Source organism: Lathamus discolor, chromosome 17 (assembly GCF_037157495.1).
Source record: "Lathamus discolor isolate bLatDis1 chromosome 17, bLatDis1.hap1, whole genome shotgun sequence".
Lineage (NCBI taxonomy): Eukaryota > Metazoa > Chordata > Aves > Psittaciformes > Psittacidae > Lathamus > Lathamus discolor.
Window position 1 is genome coordinate 5,623,590 of NC_088900.1, and position 13,483 is coordinate 5,637,072.

Consider the following 13,483-nt stretch of genomic DNA (forward strand, 5'->3'; position numbering starts at 1 on the left):
CTGTGATATGGTCAATTTGCACTTAAAATTTTCAGGCATATTGAAAGAGGTTTTCAAAGAAGTTTTCGAATCCATTTTTGTTGGTTGTTTGTTTCTTTTCCTTCTCAGAAATGCAGTCTAATAATAACTCTTTCTGGTTAGCATCCAAGAGCAAGTGACAGAGAAGCTCTCCCAGGAAATGCTTGGCCTAGCCAGTGGATGGTAGCAAACCAGTGATCCAGCTTATGCTGTAGGGAGCAGGAAAGCCATGCAAGGCTATTAAACTTTGCTATTAAGAGGAAAGTCTGGTTTAGATTTAGGTGTGTTGTCCACCTTGGGAAAGCCATGTTATTTGACAAGTAGAAATACTGTTTATGTTGCCTTCAGTGGGTCCTTGATGCACCCTCTAAAGCTAGGATATGCTCTTAAAATCCCACAGTTGTTTTTCTCTCCTTAGGTAATTTCTGCAGAAATCTCCAGTACTGGGGAATCAGATGCAGCAAAGTTAACAAAGGGGAAGGATGCTTATCTTTGATACGTGTGTATTTAGGAAAGCATCCTTTGCATGTAGAATGAGACACAAATCCTTTAGATTAGACAAGATGTCATACCTGTAGCAACTTCCTTGGTACAGGCTAGAAGACATGCTGGTTTGCTAGTTATAGTGCAGACAGCTGGCAATTGCTGTGTGCTGCAAGTCTTTTCTGGACTCCTCTGTCTGCCATGACTACATTCAGCTGTTCTCTCTTCCAGAAGAGACAGAATCTCATTTCCAGCCTGAGTGGCAAGCCGGGAACCCTGGGTCATATTTGGAGAATTCATGGGAGGAGCAGCTTTTGGAACAACAGGACCATTTGGAAAAGGAAATGGAGGAAGCAAAGAAGATGATTTCAGGCTTGCAGGTAATAGATTTTCTTCTCAGCCAGCATTCCCTCCCACATACATTTCTTTTCCCATCAGAATGAGGAGGTATTTCTGATAGTGTGGATAGTGTGTATTGGGTATATTAGCTGCAGCCAGTGGAAAGCTTACGCAGCAACAGAATGCTGCCGACCTAGCACTTTCACATCTTTCTTGCATTGTTTAGGCCCTCTTGGCTCCTGCACTGTGATTTGGTGCTGGTCACATTTTCCAGAATGGAGAATACCAAAACTGCCCTTTCCAATGTCCCAGATATATTTTAGAAGACAGGTGGATCCAGCCACAGTCTTGCTTGAGGCAGGGTATGCTTGTCCCCTATCACTGTGTAGCATGCTTAACCAAAAGAGCCCAGGGAAGGAAGAAATACAGCTGCGACTTCCCCAGCCTCAGTATATTTACCAAGGTCTCAAAGAAAGAATGTTTAACACCAGTCAGACACAACCTTTTCTTTTTTTTTTGGCTCAGACTTGTCCAGAACTTGAACTTGACATGATTTCAGGCTCTTATTTGGTAGGGAGAGAGAAGGGTGTGGAGAGAGGAAAAATATGTTGGTATAAGGACTGACAGTCAGTGATATTAACTGATAGTAATTTAAGTGGACTGTGAGAGGGCAAAGGGCACACCGAATGAAGGTAAGAATGGAACAACTGTAGGGAATCTAAAACAAACCTTGTGTTGAGAAGGTGATTATGTCTGTGTTGTCTTTTGGTTGGAGTCCAGATCCTAAGGTAGGTTCATTGGCTTGATGCCTGTGATGCTAGGCTAACTCCTCTGTGTGCTGGCACTATGCAAAGCACGTTTGTTACTATGACAAATGTAAAGATGCAGCAGTGTTTTCCCATGTGTTGGGGCAGGGACTCCCCTTCTTCACCAGGGCACTTACCAGCCTGCAGGTTTTGTTAGCAGCCTGGGAGAATAGAGTAGCCTTTCTGTGATTTGTGATCGGAAGTAATGCAGAGAGACAAGGAATGTCAGGAAATCAATCAAAATTCACAGAGCTGATGAGGGATCACAGAGGCTTGCATCAGTCTTTCAGTGAGCTAGGCACATTCTCTACGAAACTATTTATTTGTGGGACCTTTTCCTTGCTGCCCGGTTCCAGTCCCCCCCGCCCCGATGAATGACCCTCAGCCCAATGTGTTTGACTCTGCATGGGGAGTAGAGCCCCTGATCCATATGGTAAAGACCCTGAACTCTCTCAGGGATATTCCTTTCTGTTTGTGCTGGGAACCATACTGGCTTTGAATTGTAAATATTTATGTGTCAGTAAACAAAGCAGAGATTGTGTGAGAAGCACAGGCAGCGGGGACAGAGGGTGGGGTGCAGATCAGAGGCCGTTTTCCCTTTGGACAATAGGCAGGAAACAAAAGACTCAACACAAAAAAAAGCCCCAAACAACCCTGGCTTGGTTCACCAGTAAAATCCAGTTGCGTTATGTGCCCACTGGGAGCAGGGAGAGGCAGCAATGGAGGGACTGGCATGTTCTGTTCCTCCAACCCTAGCCCTGCGTTTCATGAGTGAGGGTGAGCAGCTGGCATTTGCTGCCCCCTCATCCCCTGGGAGTAAGAAGAGGCAGCTGAGGCTGCTAGCCAAGAAATTGGATTTGATTAATTGATTTTCCTGCTCTTACTCAATACTTAAGAGCTTCCAGTTCATGATAGTTTGATCGAAATATCAAGGATCTGATGTATGTATACCACATAGGGCACTAAAACTGTGGTAACTTTTTATGTTCCTGTGTGATTCCTGCTTTAGTGTCCCACTGGGAAGAGTTTGGGAGGCACTCAGGAAACAGTTTTCCAAAAACTTCTGCATTAACTGGGCGCAGATTGCTGTTTGCTGTTTGGCAGCAGTTGTAGCTGTTTGTATCAGCATGCAGAGCCTGAACTGTCAGCCTTGAAGTCATTTGGGGCTGAACTTGCATCTCAGCCTTGTCTAGTGTAGAACAGAATTAGGCTTCCCTGAACAGCCTGTTTCTAGAGTCTTTTATAGACATGTGATGAGAGAATGGCTTCTTTCAGCAGGGGATACTTGAGTCTCATTCCAGAAAAGAAGCCTTACAATGTAAAGATGGTTCAGTGGGCTTTAGACTTCAAATCTGTTACTGTAGTGAATGCTACCCTGAAACAGACATCACTCTTCCAAAAATCTTAGTAGTTGTCCCTGTCTGGTGTCTTTCCATGGGCAAGATTATTGGCTGACAGAGATCACTGAGAGAGCTTTCTCAGGAGATAAATCTTCTTGTTCATTCCTGAACAAGGTGCTGGTTTTTGAAGGGAATAAGCAGAAATAGGAAATGAAACTCTTGTGAGTCTGTTGCTATCCATGACTGTTGCAGAGCTGCAGGTTACCTATTTTCCTTTGAAACCCCTGAGAAGGAGATTTTTTCCTTCATCTTCCCAGGCTTTGCTGCTCAATGGGTCTTTACCTGAGGATGAGCAGGAAGGGTCCTTTGAACTTTGTGAACGTGGAGCCTGCCCTGAAGAGCAGCTGGTAAGCACATTGCTGTGCCTCCATTTCTCTGATTAAACTGCCCTTTGCACTTTTCTGCCACAGGCAAGTATCATGCACAATAACAACCATGGTATTTTACATTCAGATCATAATCCGAAGTCGCCTGGACCAGAGTGTGGAAGAAAACCAAGACTTAAAGGTTAGAGGGGAAAGAGAGGTTTTGGGTCAAGAGATCTTTGCAGACTCTACCCTGCTTGATTTGTAGCAGGGGGTTGGTGGACCACAGAACAGATGACATGGGGGATGTATTGTGTTAGGGCTCTAATTCTGTTCTCATATTCTCCTGCATGGGAACTACATCCCTCCAGGAGTGCAGGCTCCTGCTTCCCCGAGACCATAATTCATTGACCCAGAGAGCTCTCACAATAGATAGCTGTGAAGCATTTATTGTATTCATATTAGCAGCTAATAAGTTTGTGGGATAGCACCCATTAAATGTATTACTTATTAAAATGTATTGAGTATTACTCATTAAAATGACTCAGGGCCTGACACACTTTTTGATCTGTGGGAAAAGGTGGGATGTGCTTTCTTCTGGAGCAGGTGCCTGGGGACAGAGAACACTGACTTTGGTTGATTCTGAAGGGGTGACAAGATGCCATTTAATCAAATTACATTGCATTTACAGAAGGAGCTACTGAAATACAAACAAGAAGCTCGAAACCTACAGGGAATAAAGGTGAGGAAAGGGGCCCTTCCTAAATACTAGTGTCTGCAGTGCACAAGTAGGGCCAGAAGCACCGATACACTTCTGAGGGAGGTGTATTTAGGGGACTTTGAGGTGCGGGATCTTATGGTCTGTTTCAAGCTCTAGGAAGAGACTACAGTTAAGGCAGGCCCAAGGAGTTAGGTCTCCTGAGTTGTGTTTGTGTCTGTAGGACTGTGGTCAAATGTCCTCTCTTTTATTTGTTTCCCTTAAAGAAAACATGAGGTGTAGGATGTTTGCATGGTTCTCACAACCTCCCCCCCCCCACCCCATCTTGTGGTATGCACAGTAGAACTGGCCCAGTGAACTTATTCTTGATAGTAGAGGAAAAAGAGCACAGGGGAATCTTTGTCCTCTTCAGCTGCAGCATTGTTCACAATTCTGGCTCCTGTTTGCTCAGTTCTTCCCCCTGGAGTTCTGCACACTAATAGTGTATTCCTGAGCAGAGGTATTTTTAGAGCTGCCTATCAGGCTCCTGTGAAGGAAGCAAACAGCAGTAGCTATCCAAGGTAGAGCTCTTGGCTTCTGAATAACAATGAGTGAAAGGTACAGAATTAGTCCTGACATTGGCCTCTTAAGAGAGACTAGGTCACACTGAGTTTCCTTGTGTCCTTAACTGACATTGGCCTTTTTTTGCTCCCTAGATGTTGCAGTTGTATGGCTGCAGACACTAGCTGTAGGCCACTGAAAAGACCCTCTAAGGACACTGCTGTTTTCTTTCATAAGAGTAAATTATCAGGCCACTTCTGAAGCTGAAAATCCAGGTAGAAGCGCAGAAATCCCTCTGTCTCCTATGGCTAGAATGTTGGCAGGGAAATTACTTTTACCTAAGACAAAGGCAGAAGGACTGAGGGCCCATTGGGCAAGCTCTCTGGACCCCTGTGAGTGGCCCCACTGTGTTACAGCCACTCATCTAGGTCACTTGCTTCCCAGGAAAGGGTTTCTGCCTCTGTCTTGCACCTACCTACAGATAACATATTTTCCTAGGATGCATTACAGCAAAGGCTGATTCAACAGGATGCGTCAGTTCTTCAGCTAAAGCAGGAACTGCTGAGAGCAAACATGGACAAGGAGGAATTGCACAACCAGAACGTGAGTCACTGCTGCTGAGGGTTAGATTATTTCAGGAGGCTGGTGGCCCTGAGGACTGCAGCAGTCACAGGGTGTAGAGTTGGTGGTTGCAGCATAGCTGGTGGGGTCGTGGGATAGTGAACGGCCAGTCAAAGGTCTCTGCAGAGTCAAAACCGCACACAGTCTATTTGCCAGCTGTGGGACTTGCTGCAGTTGCTTATTCTTCACTTTCATTTCCTGTCCCCGAAGACCTTCAGCTGAAACAGGATGGTGCTTTCCATGATGTTTTCAGTACAGCTGCAGTCTTCCTTCCTCACTGTGCTCCCTGGATTAGCAAGTGGCACTTTGGCAGGTGGAGCCACCATGTACAGTCTCCCTCTGGAGAGAGAAGGGCAAGGAAGGAAGTGTCCTGTCTGAAAGGCTGCATCCTGAGCCACCAGCTCCCTTGAACTCTGCAGATACTTGGTCCCAGGTCACCCCTTAGAGCAAAAGAGGTTGTCACTAACTCTTTAGGAGTACCGACCTCAAAAGTCTGTGTTATTTCTGCAGGTTGACCTTCAGAGGAAGGTTGACGAGCGAAACCGGCTACTGGCAGAATACAAGGTAATGGAACCTCTCGTCACTGGAGGCTTTGCTGGGGGCAGCATCTGGTGGTTCTTCAGTTTTGTGAATGTGACTGCTGTCTCCCTGGCACTCAGTCACCTCTGGGAATGGCACCCTGGATAATTAATAAGTTGCGATAGCCTGGGTGTTTGTCATGAGAGGGAGGGATCAGATGTTCTTTGTGTTCTGCCCACAGCTTTTTATAGATCTCTTATTGTCATGGTTTTGCTGTGCTGGCTTGCTGAGTATCTAACACTTGTGCAGAAGCCTACAGGTTGGTTGGGCCACCTGATTGTCCACTGATCCCTCGGGAATCTGTTTTCTCTGGGACAGTTGTCTGACCTCAGTTGTGGATCTTTGCTGGGCAAGGGGACTCTGGGCTACTACTACCTGACTGATCTTTTCAAAGCAAGCTTTGACAGTTCTAACATGTAGGTGGAAGTACACACATTATGTAAGTCAGCATATAGAGGAACCTGATCCTGGCAGTTGGCATAACCTTCCCTGCCACGGTAAGATGATTGTGAGCCCTACTTGCTGTCCTGATTATAGAATCATGGAATGGTTTCATAGAGTGGTTTTGGTTGGAAGCAACCTTAAAGCTCATCTAGTTCCAAAACCCCTACCATGGGTAGGGACACCTTCCACTAGACCAAGTTTCTCAAAGCCCCATCCAACCTGGCCTTGAAAACTGCCAAGGATGGGCCATCCACAGCTTCTCTGATGTTTCTCTTGATCACTGTGTTGCAGAAAGAACTGTGCCAGAAGGACCGGCATTTACAGCAGCATCAGACCAAACTGGATGAAATGCTTAGGCAGCTTTCTGAGGCCAACTACCAACAGGTATGGAGCAGGTTATGCCCTAAGGTGATGCCCTGAGAGCTGGCACTTACTTTGGTGGCTCAGTTTGTGCTGACTTTTCTACTCCCCTCAGGTGGATTTGGAGAGGGAGCTGGAGCAGAAAGAGGCACTGCTAGTTCACTGCATGAAGAGAGAGGCTGAAGAGGTATGGGAAGACTTGGTCTACAGATCAGACTGTTGGAATGATGTTTCTTTCTAACAGTGCTGTCCATTTAGCTACCTATCTCCAGAAATCATCCACTTCATCCCAGAATGGCCTGGCTCTGCTGTATCATTGTCAGTGCCATAACCAAGGCAGCCAGACTACATAAAGCATCCATCTTAGCAAGGCTCTCAGCATGAGCACTGTGGCTTAGTATCTTGTGTCAAAATCCTAAGAGATGCAACAGGGAGGGGAGCACAGGAATGGAAGCCAGAGGTTCTTGGCTTCTAGCTTCAGCTCAAACCATAGCTAATGGTTAAGCTTCTTATCTCCTCCTTTTCCTACTGACCCTGCTATTGAGCACTTGGAACTGTCTTGTTGAAAGAGTGCCAGCCCGAGTATCAGTGCCACTTGAACACTCACTAGAACTTGTAGAGCCCTCTGATGTAGCAGCAAGCTCCTTCCTGAAACTGCCTCTTCTTCTCCACCTGTGTGAGAGGAATCATGACCTACAGGACAGCCTGCACTCTCCTTAATGAGTGTATTTACCTGGTAGAAGATGGGATATCACTAATGTGGAAGGTTTCATGCTCTCTTATCATCTTGATGTTCACGAACTGGAATCTTTGGGGAGGTCCTAACACTTGCATTCCTAGTGGCACACACATCTTCCCCTGAACAGGTGATGGCTTGCAGCGGTCACAGTGCTCAGAGCAATGGCTTCCTCCAGACAGCAGGGAAAGGAGCTGCTCCCACAGCACACCGAGGGGTAAGTGTACCTATGGGCAGTTTTCCCAGCCAGATGCAGATGAAGGCTCCAGAGATAGTTCCCCTTTCTAAGATCTGTGGCTTTAGATGGGAAGAGAGCAGCTTGGAGTTAGTCTGACTGACTTGTGGTCTCTTGGGCAGACAAATGACTTGCAACTGGTTCGTGATGCTCTTCGCAGCCTCAGGAACAGTTTCAGTGGCCACGATCCACAGCATCACACGATTGACAGCCTGGAGCAAGGCATCTCCAGCCTAATGGAACGCCTGTACCGTGTGGAAACACAGAAGAGGCAAGAGAGAAGGGTAAAGGCTTCCTAGGGCACTTTGCTCTTAACTTCCTCCCTTCACACACAACCCAGAGCTAAGCAGCAATGGGAGCTCCAACCAGTGACACCTTGTTCTCTTTCTTTTGGCTTTGCATCCTAGACCCGGGGGAAATCGCCAGCAAGCCAAGCAACAAATGAGTGTAGAGACTCCTGGCCTCCCAAATCCAGTAAGTGTCTTTGACCTCCAGCCTTCTGACTGCCAAATTCACTGCTTAGGTTTGCTGGCCAAAGTCCAAGGTGTAGTATCTCTTTGGGAATCTGCCACCTCCAGCTTCTTGTTCCCTTTACCAGAGCTGACTTCCCTTCTTTTAGTCATTTGCTGTACAGATTAGACTTTGCTGCAAAGGAAGTGGGGCAGAGGCAATTTATGGCTGCTTGTTAGTAAAGCACCATCACAGTGGGAGTCTGTTTGGGCCACTTCAGTAGTACTGCAGTATAAATAGCTATGACAAACAATTTTCCTTGGGATGAGTGGGAAATGCGATGCTATTTCAGCTTTCCTGCTGGTTTGCACCATCTAGTGGACACAGATAACTACAGTTGCCTCTTCCCCTCTTCTGCTATCAGTGTCTAGCACTGATACATTCTCATTTCATACAAGCATAACAGCACAGCCCTTTCTGACGCTACGTTTCACATTCGCTTTTCATCATTATGAATGTTGTATTTTCCAATATGGGTTGTAAACGTTACCTTGAAAGTCTGTGAGGCTGTAGGAGACTGTAGGTCCTGCGAAAAGACAGAGCCACCCCTTTTGTTTCCTGTTGTAGGAGACAAGTTGTTCCCCCATGACTGTGCTCTTTTCTTTGCAGAACTGCCTCATTCGCACAGCACACCCGTGATGAGCACCAGTGCCTGCACCAAAGTGTTATACTTCACTGACCGCTCCCTCACACCTTTCATGGTCAACATACCAAAGAGGTGAGGTCTGGCTTCGCCTTGCTGACACTGATGTGGGAGGTGCTTGTTTCCCTTAATGCATTAGTCTGATCTCTTCTGGGTACGGTCACAGCTAGCACAAATTTGCTGTGTGTTAACCTGGCCATTGGATTTCATACCATTGTCTGGGGAAAACTGCCTAAAGCAGTCCCCTAGATAATGCAATTGTTTTAGAGCTGTAAGAGATCCACCTCTCTTTTTAATAACTTCCAAGAGCAGGAGAAAGCAGACAAGCAGTTCTACTGTGGCATGTAGTACAGGACAAGTATGGTTGTCAGTTGAAAAGAGAAAGTGAAAAAGGCTGTTCTTTGTGAATCAGGAGGCAATTGTTCCTCTGAAGACAACCTTGGGGTTGATAGCTGTGTTCCTGGAGGGGACACACTTTTCACATCCCTGTGGCCAGGGTTCCACATGCCTAGCTAGACTTGTGCTGTGGCTCTGCATGCCATGTTACTACACTTGAGCTAAATCTAGTAACAGTGTGCCATAGGATAGTGCCAAACTCTTCCCTTGCAGGTTAGGGGAAGTGACTCTGAAGGATTTTAAGGTAGCTATTGATCGTGAAGGAACTCACCGGTACCATTTCAAAGCCCTGGATCCAGAGTTTGGCACAGTCAAGGAGGAGGTAAGTGAAATTCAGCTATCAGCCACTTTGGGTTCAGTGTTACCGCACAATCCTGGGGTCTGTGGTCACCTCACTTCTAAATTAATGAAATCTTTGATTTTGCCCCCAAAGAAACTGTGTATTTCTGCAGATTAAGGTGCTAAAGTGGGATGTTTTCATCCCCAGACAGAGCAATTGCGTGAACGCAATTGCAGTTGCCTGGGGATTGCAGAGCCTCTTGGGCAGAGCTGGCTATTGGCAAAGGCAGTCTGTGGCACACCATTGCTCAGGGGCCACTGGGCAAAAACCCAGGCTGCACTTCTAGCCCTTTAAGTGGCTTTATAAAACCTGTTGCAGTGAGAGACACTTAAGGCAAATGTGGTTTATTAAAAAAAAACCAACCCAAAAACATTCTCATACATCCTTTTAAAGGTTTCCCAGCAATAACTCCATTTGTGACATCTTTTCCTTCATGTACTTCATTACAGCCCCCTTGATGCTCAGGCTGGTGTCAGTGCAGATTGGATTCATTAAAAGTTACTGCAATAGTTCCTGTTTCACAAAGTGCACAGGGTTATCCTCTCTGGAAGCAGTCAGCTGATTACGTAGCCATTCTGCAAGATTGCAGTCTGGATCAGAAAAGTCATGTTTCCTCTCTTCATTTTACCTTTCTTGTCAAATACATGCCAATAATAATCTTGAGGGTTGCTGGTGAAAAAAGGGGCCTAATCTGTTGGTTTGGTTTGGCTTGACTTTTTTTTTTACCTAAACCCCCAAAAGATTACTCAGACCTGTGAATGATGGATGAAGTACATGTTCTTTGGGATGTGCAGTCAAATCTGAGCTAGGATTTCTGACTTAATGCATCTACACACACTGTACAAGTGTGGTTTCCAGACTCCAGACATGGCTGAACTCCCTTTTTTATCTTCTGTAGGTATTCCACGATGATGACATCATTCCTGGTTGGGAGGGGAAAATTGTGGCCTGGGTGGAAGAAGACCATGGAGAGAATTAATCAAGCTTTTAAGTCTTGTCACTATGGAAACCCATAACTGGCTGCTGAACTCAAAGAATGGCCAACAGCCTGTGTGCTCTGTGTGCTGGAAAGAGTCCAAATCAAGCTGCCAAAAAGAGAGGGCTTCTCTGCAAACAACAGGCAATGCATGCTGTGTGCATGGACACCTGGCATCTGATTTTCAGTGCCCAAATGCAGCGTTCTGAGACTGAAATGACAGGTCCATGGGAAAGAAACACCTTGCTTTGTCTTGTCAACTAAACCCTGAAGGCCTTAATGATGCATTTCTCCCTTCCTCTGCTTCTCCATTCCTGCAATACATGCTGCAGACTGTGATCAGAGCATTACAAGTCTGTTTCTTGTACATGCGATTACACAGATCTGCATCGTTGGCAAAAATATGAACCTTTGCCCTCAAGAGTCAGAAGCAGCCTCTAGATTGCGCGATCTGAAGGTTTTACCAGCTTTAGTTCTAGACTTGCATGTGCTGCAGTAGCAGACTGAACTTACTGGACATTCTGGACTAACAATCTAGAAAAGCGATCTGAGGAGGGAAGAGAGTCTTCAGGAAGTTTTATGCAAGGTCTAAAGCAAAGATCACCAGCTTGGCAAAGCTCCCTTTCTCCCAAACTCAGGCTTCCATTTCCTAGCCCTGCTTTTCCCACTTGCTCTCCAAAGCTGTACCCACCTCTGAGGCATTCTGGGTTTGTCTTGTTGCCATGGGGACTGTGGGATCTTGATGCTTGCTTATTTGCTGAAGGATTTAATTTGTGGGGGAGCTGGAATCAGCTGCTTCCCTGAGGTACTCCAGCCCCTCTCCTTGTTGAGCCTCTTTCCCTGCTTTCCTGCCCTCTCTTCTTTCAGCAAGGCAGACAGTTTGTCACCACCTGTGCACAGGCATCACTGTGTGCTGCTGTCCACTCATTGCCAGAGCCACCAAATACTTACCCACACCAGCAGGATAAACCCCATCGCTTACACCACCAGTTCCCTGGTACGCCTGCTCCTGGGGTGCCTGAATGATCAGGAAATAAATGACTACTTGGGAAAGGACAAGCCCTAAAATCCCTGAGGATGGGGTTTTTTTGGTTTTGTGGAGTTTGGTTTTATTTGCTCTTGCATTGCCTGTCTCTGACCCTCTGCTGGCAGTCAGTTGAATTTCCAGAGTGCTGGCTGCGATGTACTACAGATACTGTTGACTTACAGCAAGTCAAGGTTCTGCTCATTCTCGGTACATGTGGCCCTTCCGTGGACTACCTGTGTGTCTGTGCTGCGCATGAGTCTGGGAGAAGCTGATCCTGGTTTTATATTAACATCTCCTTTTGTAAACATGTTCCTGTTCCTGGAATTATTTTGTACCAGTTTACATTTGTCTGAGGACTGTGGATATTTTTATACTAGTGCAAGTGCATTCTGTATATTTCTGCACGCATTATACTGTGTTTTGCTCATTTTCTCATGGTTGCTGACCTGTTTCTTATTGTCTTCTGTTAACACAACACTGGGCTCATAACTTTTATTTCACTATTGAAATCCAACCAGTTCCTGCTGGGTTTTATATTTTTGACAGCTTTAATAGGCATCAACAATACTATTTATTTTCTCACTGCTTCACTGTTCAGGAAGTACTTCAAGGCTGTTATGTGGCTCTGTGCCACATTGGCACAACACAACATGCCTCCTGTTCTGGACAATTTGTTATGGTGACATTCTCCTTACAGACAGCAGTAGGAAAGTTCATCAATTAACAAGTTCATCAATGGTCTGCAGGGGGGAATACATCTGTTCCATACAAAATACATCAAATACATCTGTTTGGAAAAGAAACAAAGATTTCTTCCTCCCTGGATACAGTTTCTTTGTTGCATGATCTTTAGTGTGTTCATAAAGAGAGCATGGGATTGCTATACTGAAATGAATTGTATTTGAACAGCAAATTTTTCTCAAGTGTTTGTTGCTTCAGGTTTTACACACCAATCTTATTTGGGCAAGAGCCATACACCCAGGCTACAATTTTATGGAGAAAATAAAGACCATTTTCAAGGGCTTGTAGTTGCCTGTTCCGTATCTCTCCGCTGCTCAAAGATGAGCAGTTTGGTTTTAGAGCACTGAAGACACAGGAGGCTGTTAATATGATCAGAGCTTCTAATGGATAAGTCTTCAATCTTTGCCCCTAGCTACTCAGTTTTCCCATGAAGAAAAAAGTTGTTATCTGATACAGCAGACAACCTGTTCTTGTTCTTAGATCAGCTCAGATAACTAACCATGGTCACATTTAATACACTCACTGCCACTAGCGAGCCAAGGACTGAATCTTACCTGGAAACACATGTTCTCCAGAGCAACAATGGTCTCTATTTGAGAAAGAGCAAGACTGGGCAAAAGGCTTGCTTTTTAAGTGTGGCAGTCAGGTGCCTTTCATCCATGCTAAGGCCACATGTAAGCTAGGACAGAAGAAGATAAGAAGATGCTACCAGTATCTGCTGAGACAGAACTGATAGCAGTGCTCTGTTCCTGGGTTCCTATATGCAGCTCCCCTCTGTGATAGTGAAGATGGAATTGCTGTCACTGAAGCTGGAAGACTGCTTCTCTGAAATGCTATATCCCATACACAGTCTGGATTCACCTTTATTTCTGTATTGATGCCGCAGCCTCCTTCAGACATTTTACCTTGCATTGATTGAGTGAAAGGGGTCTGGAGGAGGTAAGAAATATTAGGCATAGGGATAAGAAGTATCAGGTGGAAAAACTGTTGGCTATGTATTTCTCTCTGATAAAGGCAAAAGATGTTGTGTTTTAAGTCAGTCTGGCACTAAATCAGTTCACTATAACACTGACTTCAATGGGTTTGTTTCTGGGGTTGCCTTTTTAATATCATACCCAGGACTCATTTATTTTTACTGGTTTAAATCTGTTTTTTGTCCAAACTTCCTTCAAATTTACTTTCCTTGCTTATTTAACATACATGCTCTGTGTAAGATTATGTTCTCATTGAAACTCGGATGTTTGTATTCATCACTTATGGCAGCTA

At 45.4% G+C, this 13,483-nt stretch overlaps 1 protein-coding gene across 3 annotated transcripts in view; it reads left to right on the forward strand.

Moving 5' to 3' along the window:
• DIXDC1 (DIX domain containing 1) overlaps positions 1-10,524 on the forward strand; it is a 29,422-nt gene extending 18,898 nt beyond the window's left edge. For all 3 annotated transcript variants that reach the window (XM_065697058.1, XM_065697057.1, XM_065697059.1), the window contains 14 exons: positions 733-881; positions 3,304-3,393; positions 3,500-3,553; positions 4,043-4,093; positions 5,108-5,212; positions 5,741-5,794; positions 6,545-6,637; positions 6,729-6,800; positions 7,480-7,566; positions 7,707-7,868; positions 7,992-8,058; positions 8,704-8,812; positions 9,347-9,455; positions 10,372-10,524. In XM_065697058.1, coding sequence (XP_065553130.1) covers positions 733-881; positions 3,304-3,393; positions 3,500-3,553; positions 4,043-4,093; positions 5,108-5,212; positions 5,741-5,794; positions 6,545-6,637; positions 6,729-6,800; positions 7,480-7,566; positions 7,707-7,868; positions 7,992-8,058; positions 8,704-8,812; positions 9,347-9,455; positions 10,372-10,452 — 1,283 coding nt within the window. In that variant the 3' untranslated portion in view covers positions 10,453-10,524. The remainder of the gene's footprint in view (positions 1-732; positions 882-3,303; positions 3,394-3,499; positions 3,554-4,042; positions 4,094-5,107; positions 5,213-5,740; positions 5,795-6,544; positions 6,638-6,728; positions 6,801-7,479; positions 7,567-7,706; positions 7,869-7,991; positions 8,059-8,703; positions 8,813-9,346; positions 9,456-10,371) is intronic.
• The last annotated feature ends 2,959 nt before the right edge of the window (positions 10,525-13,483 follow it).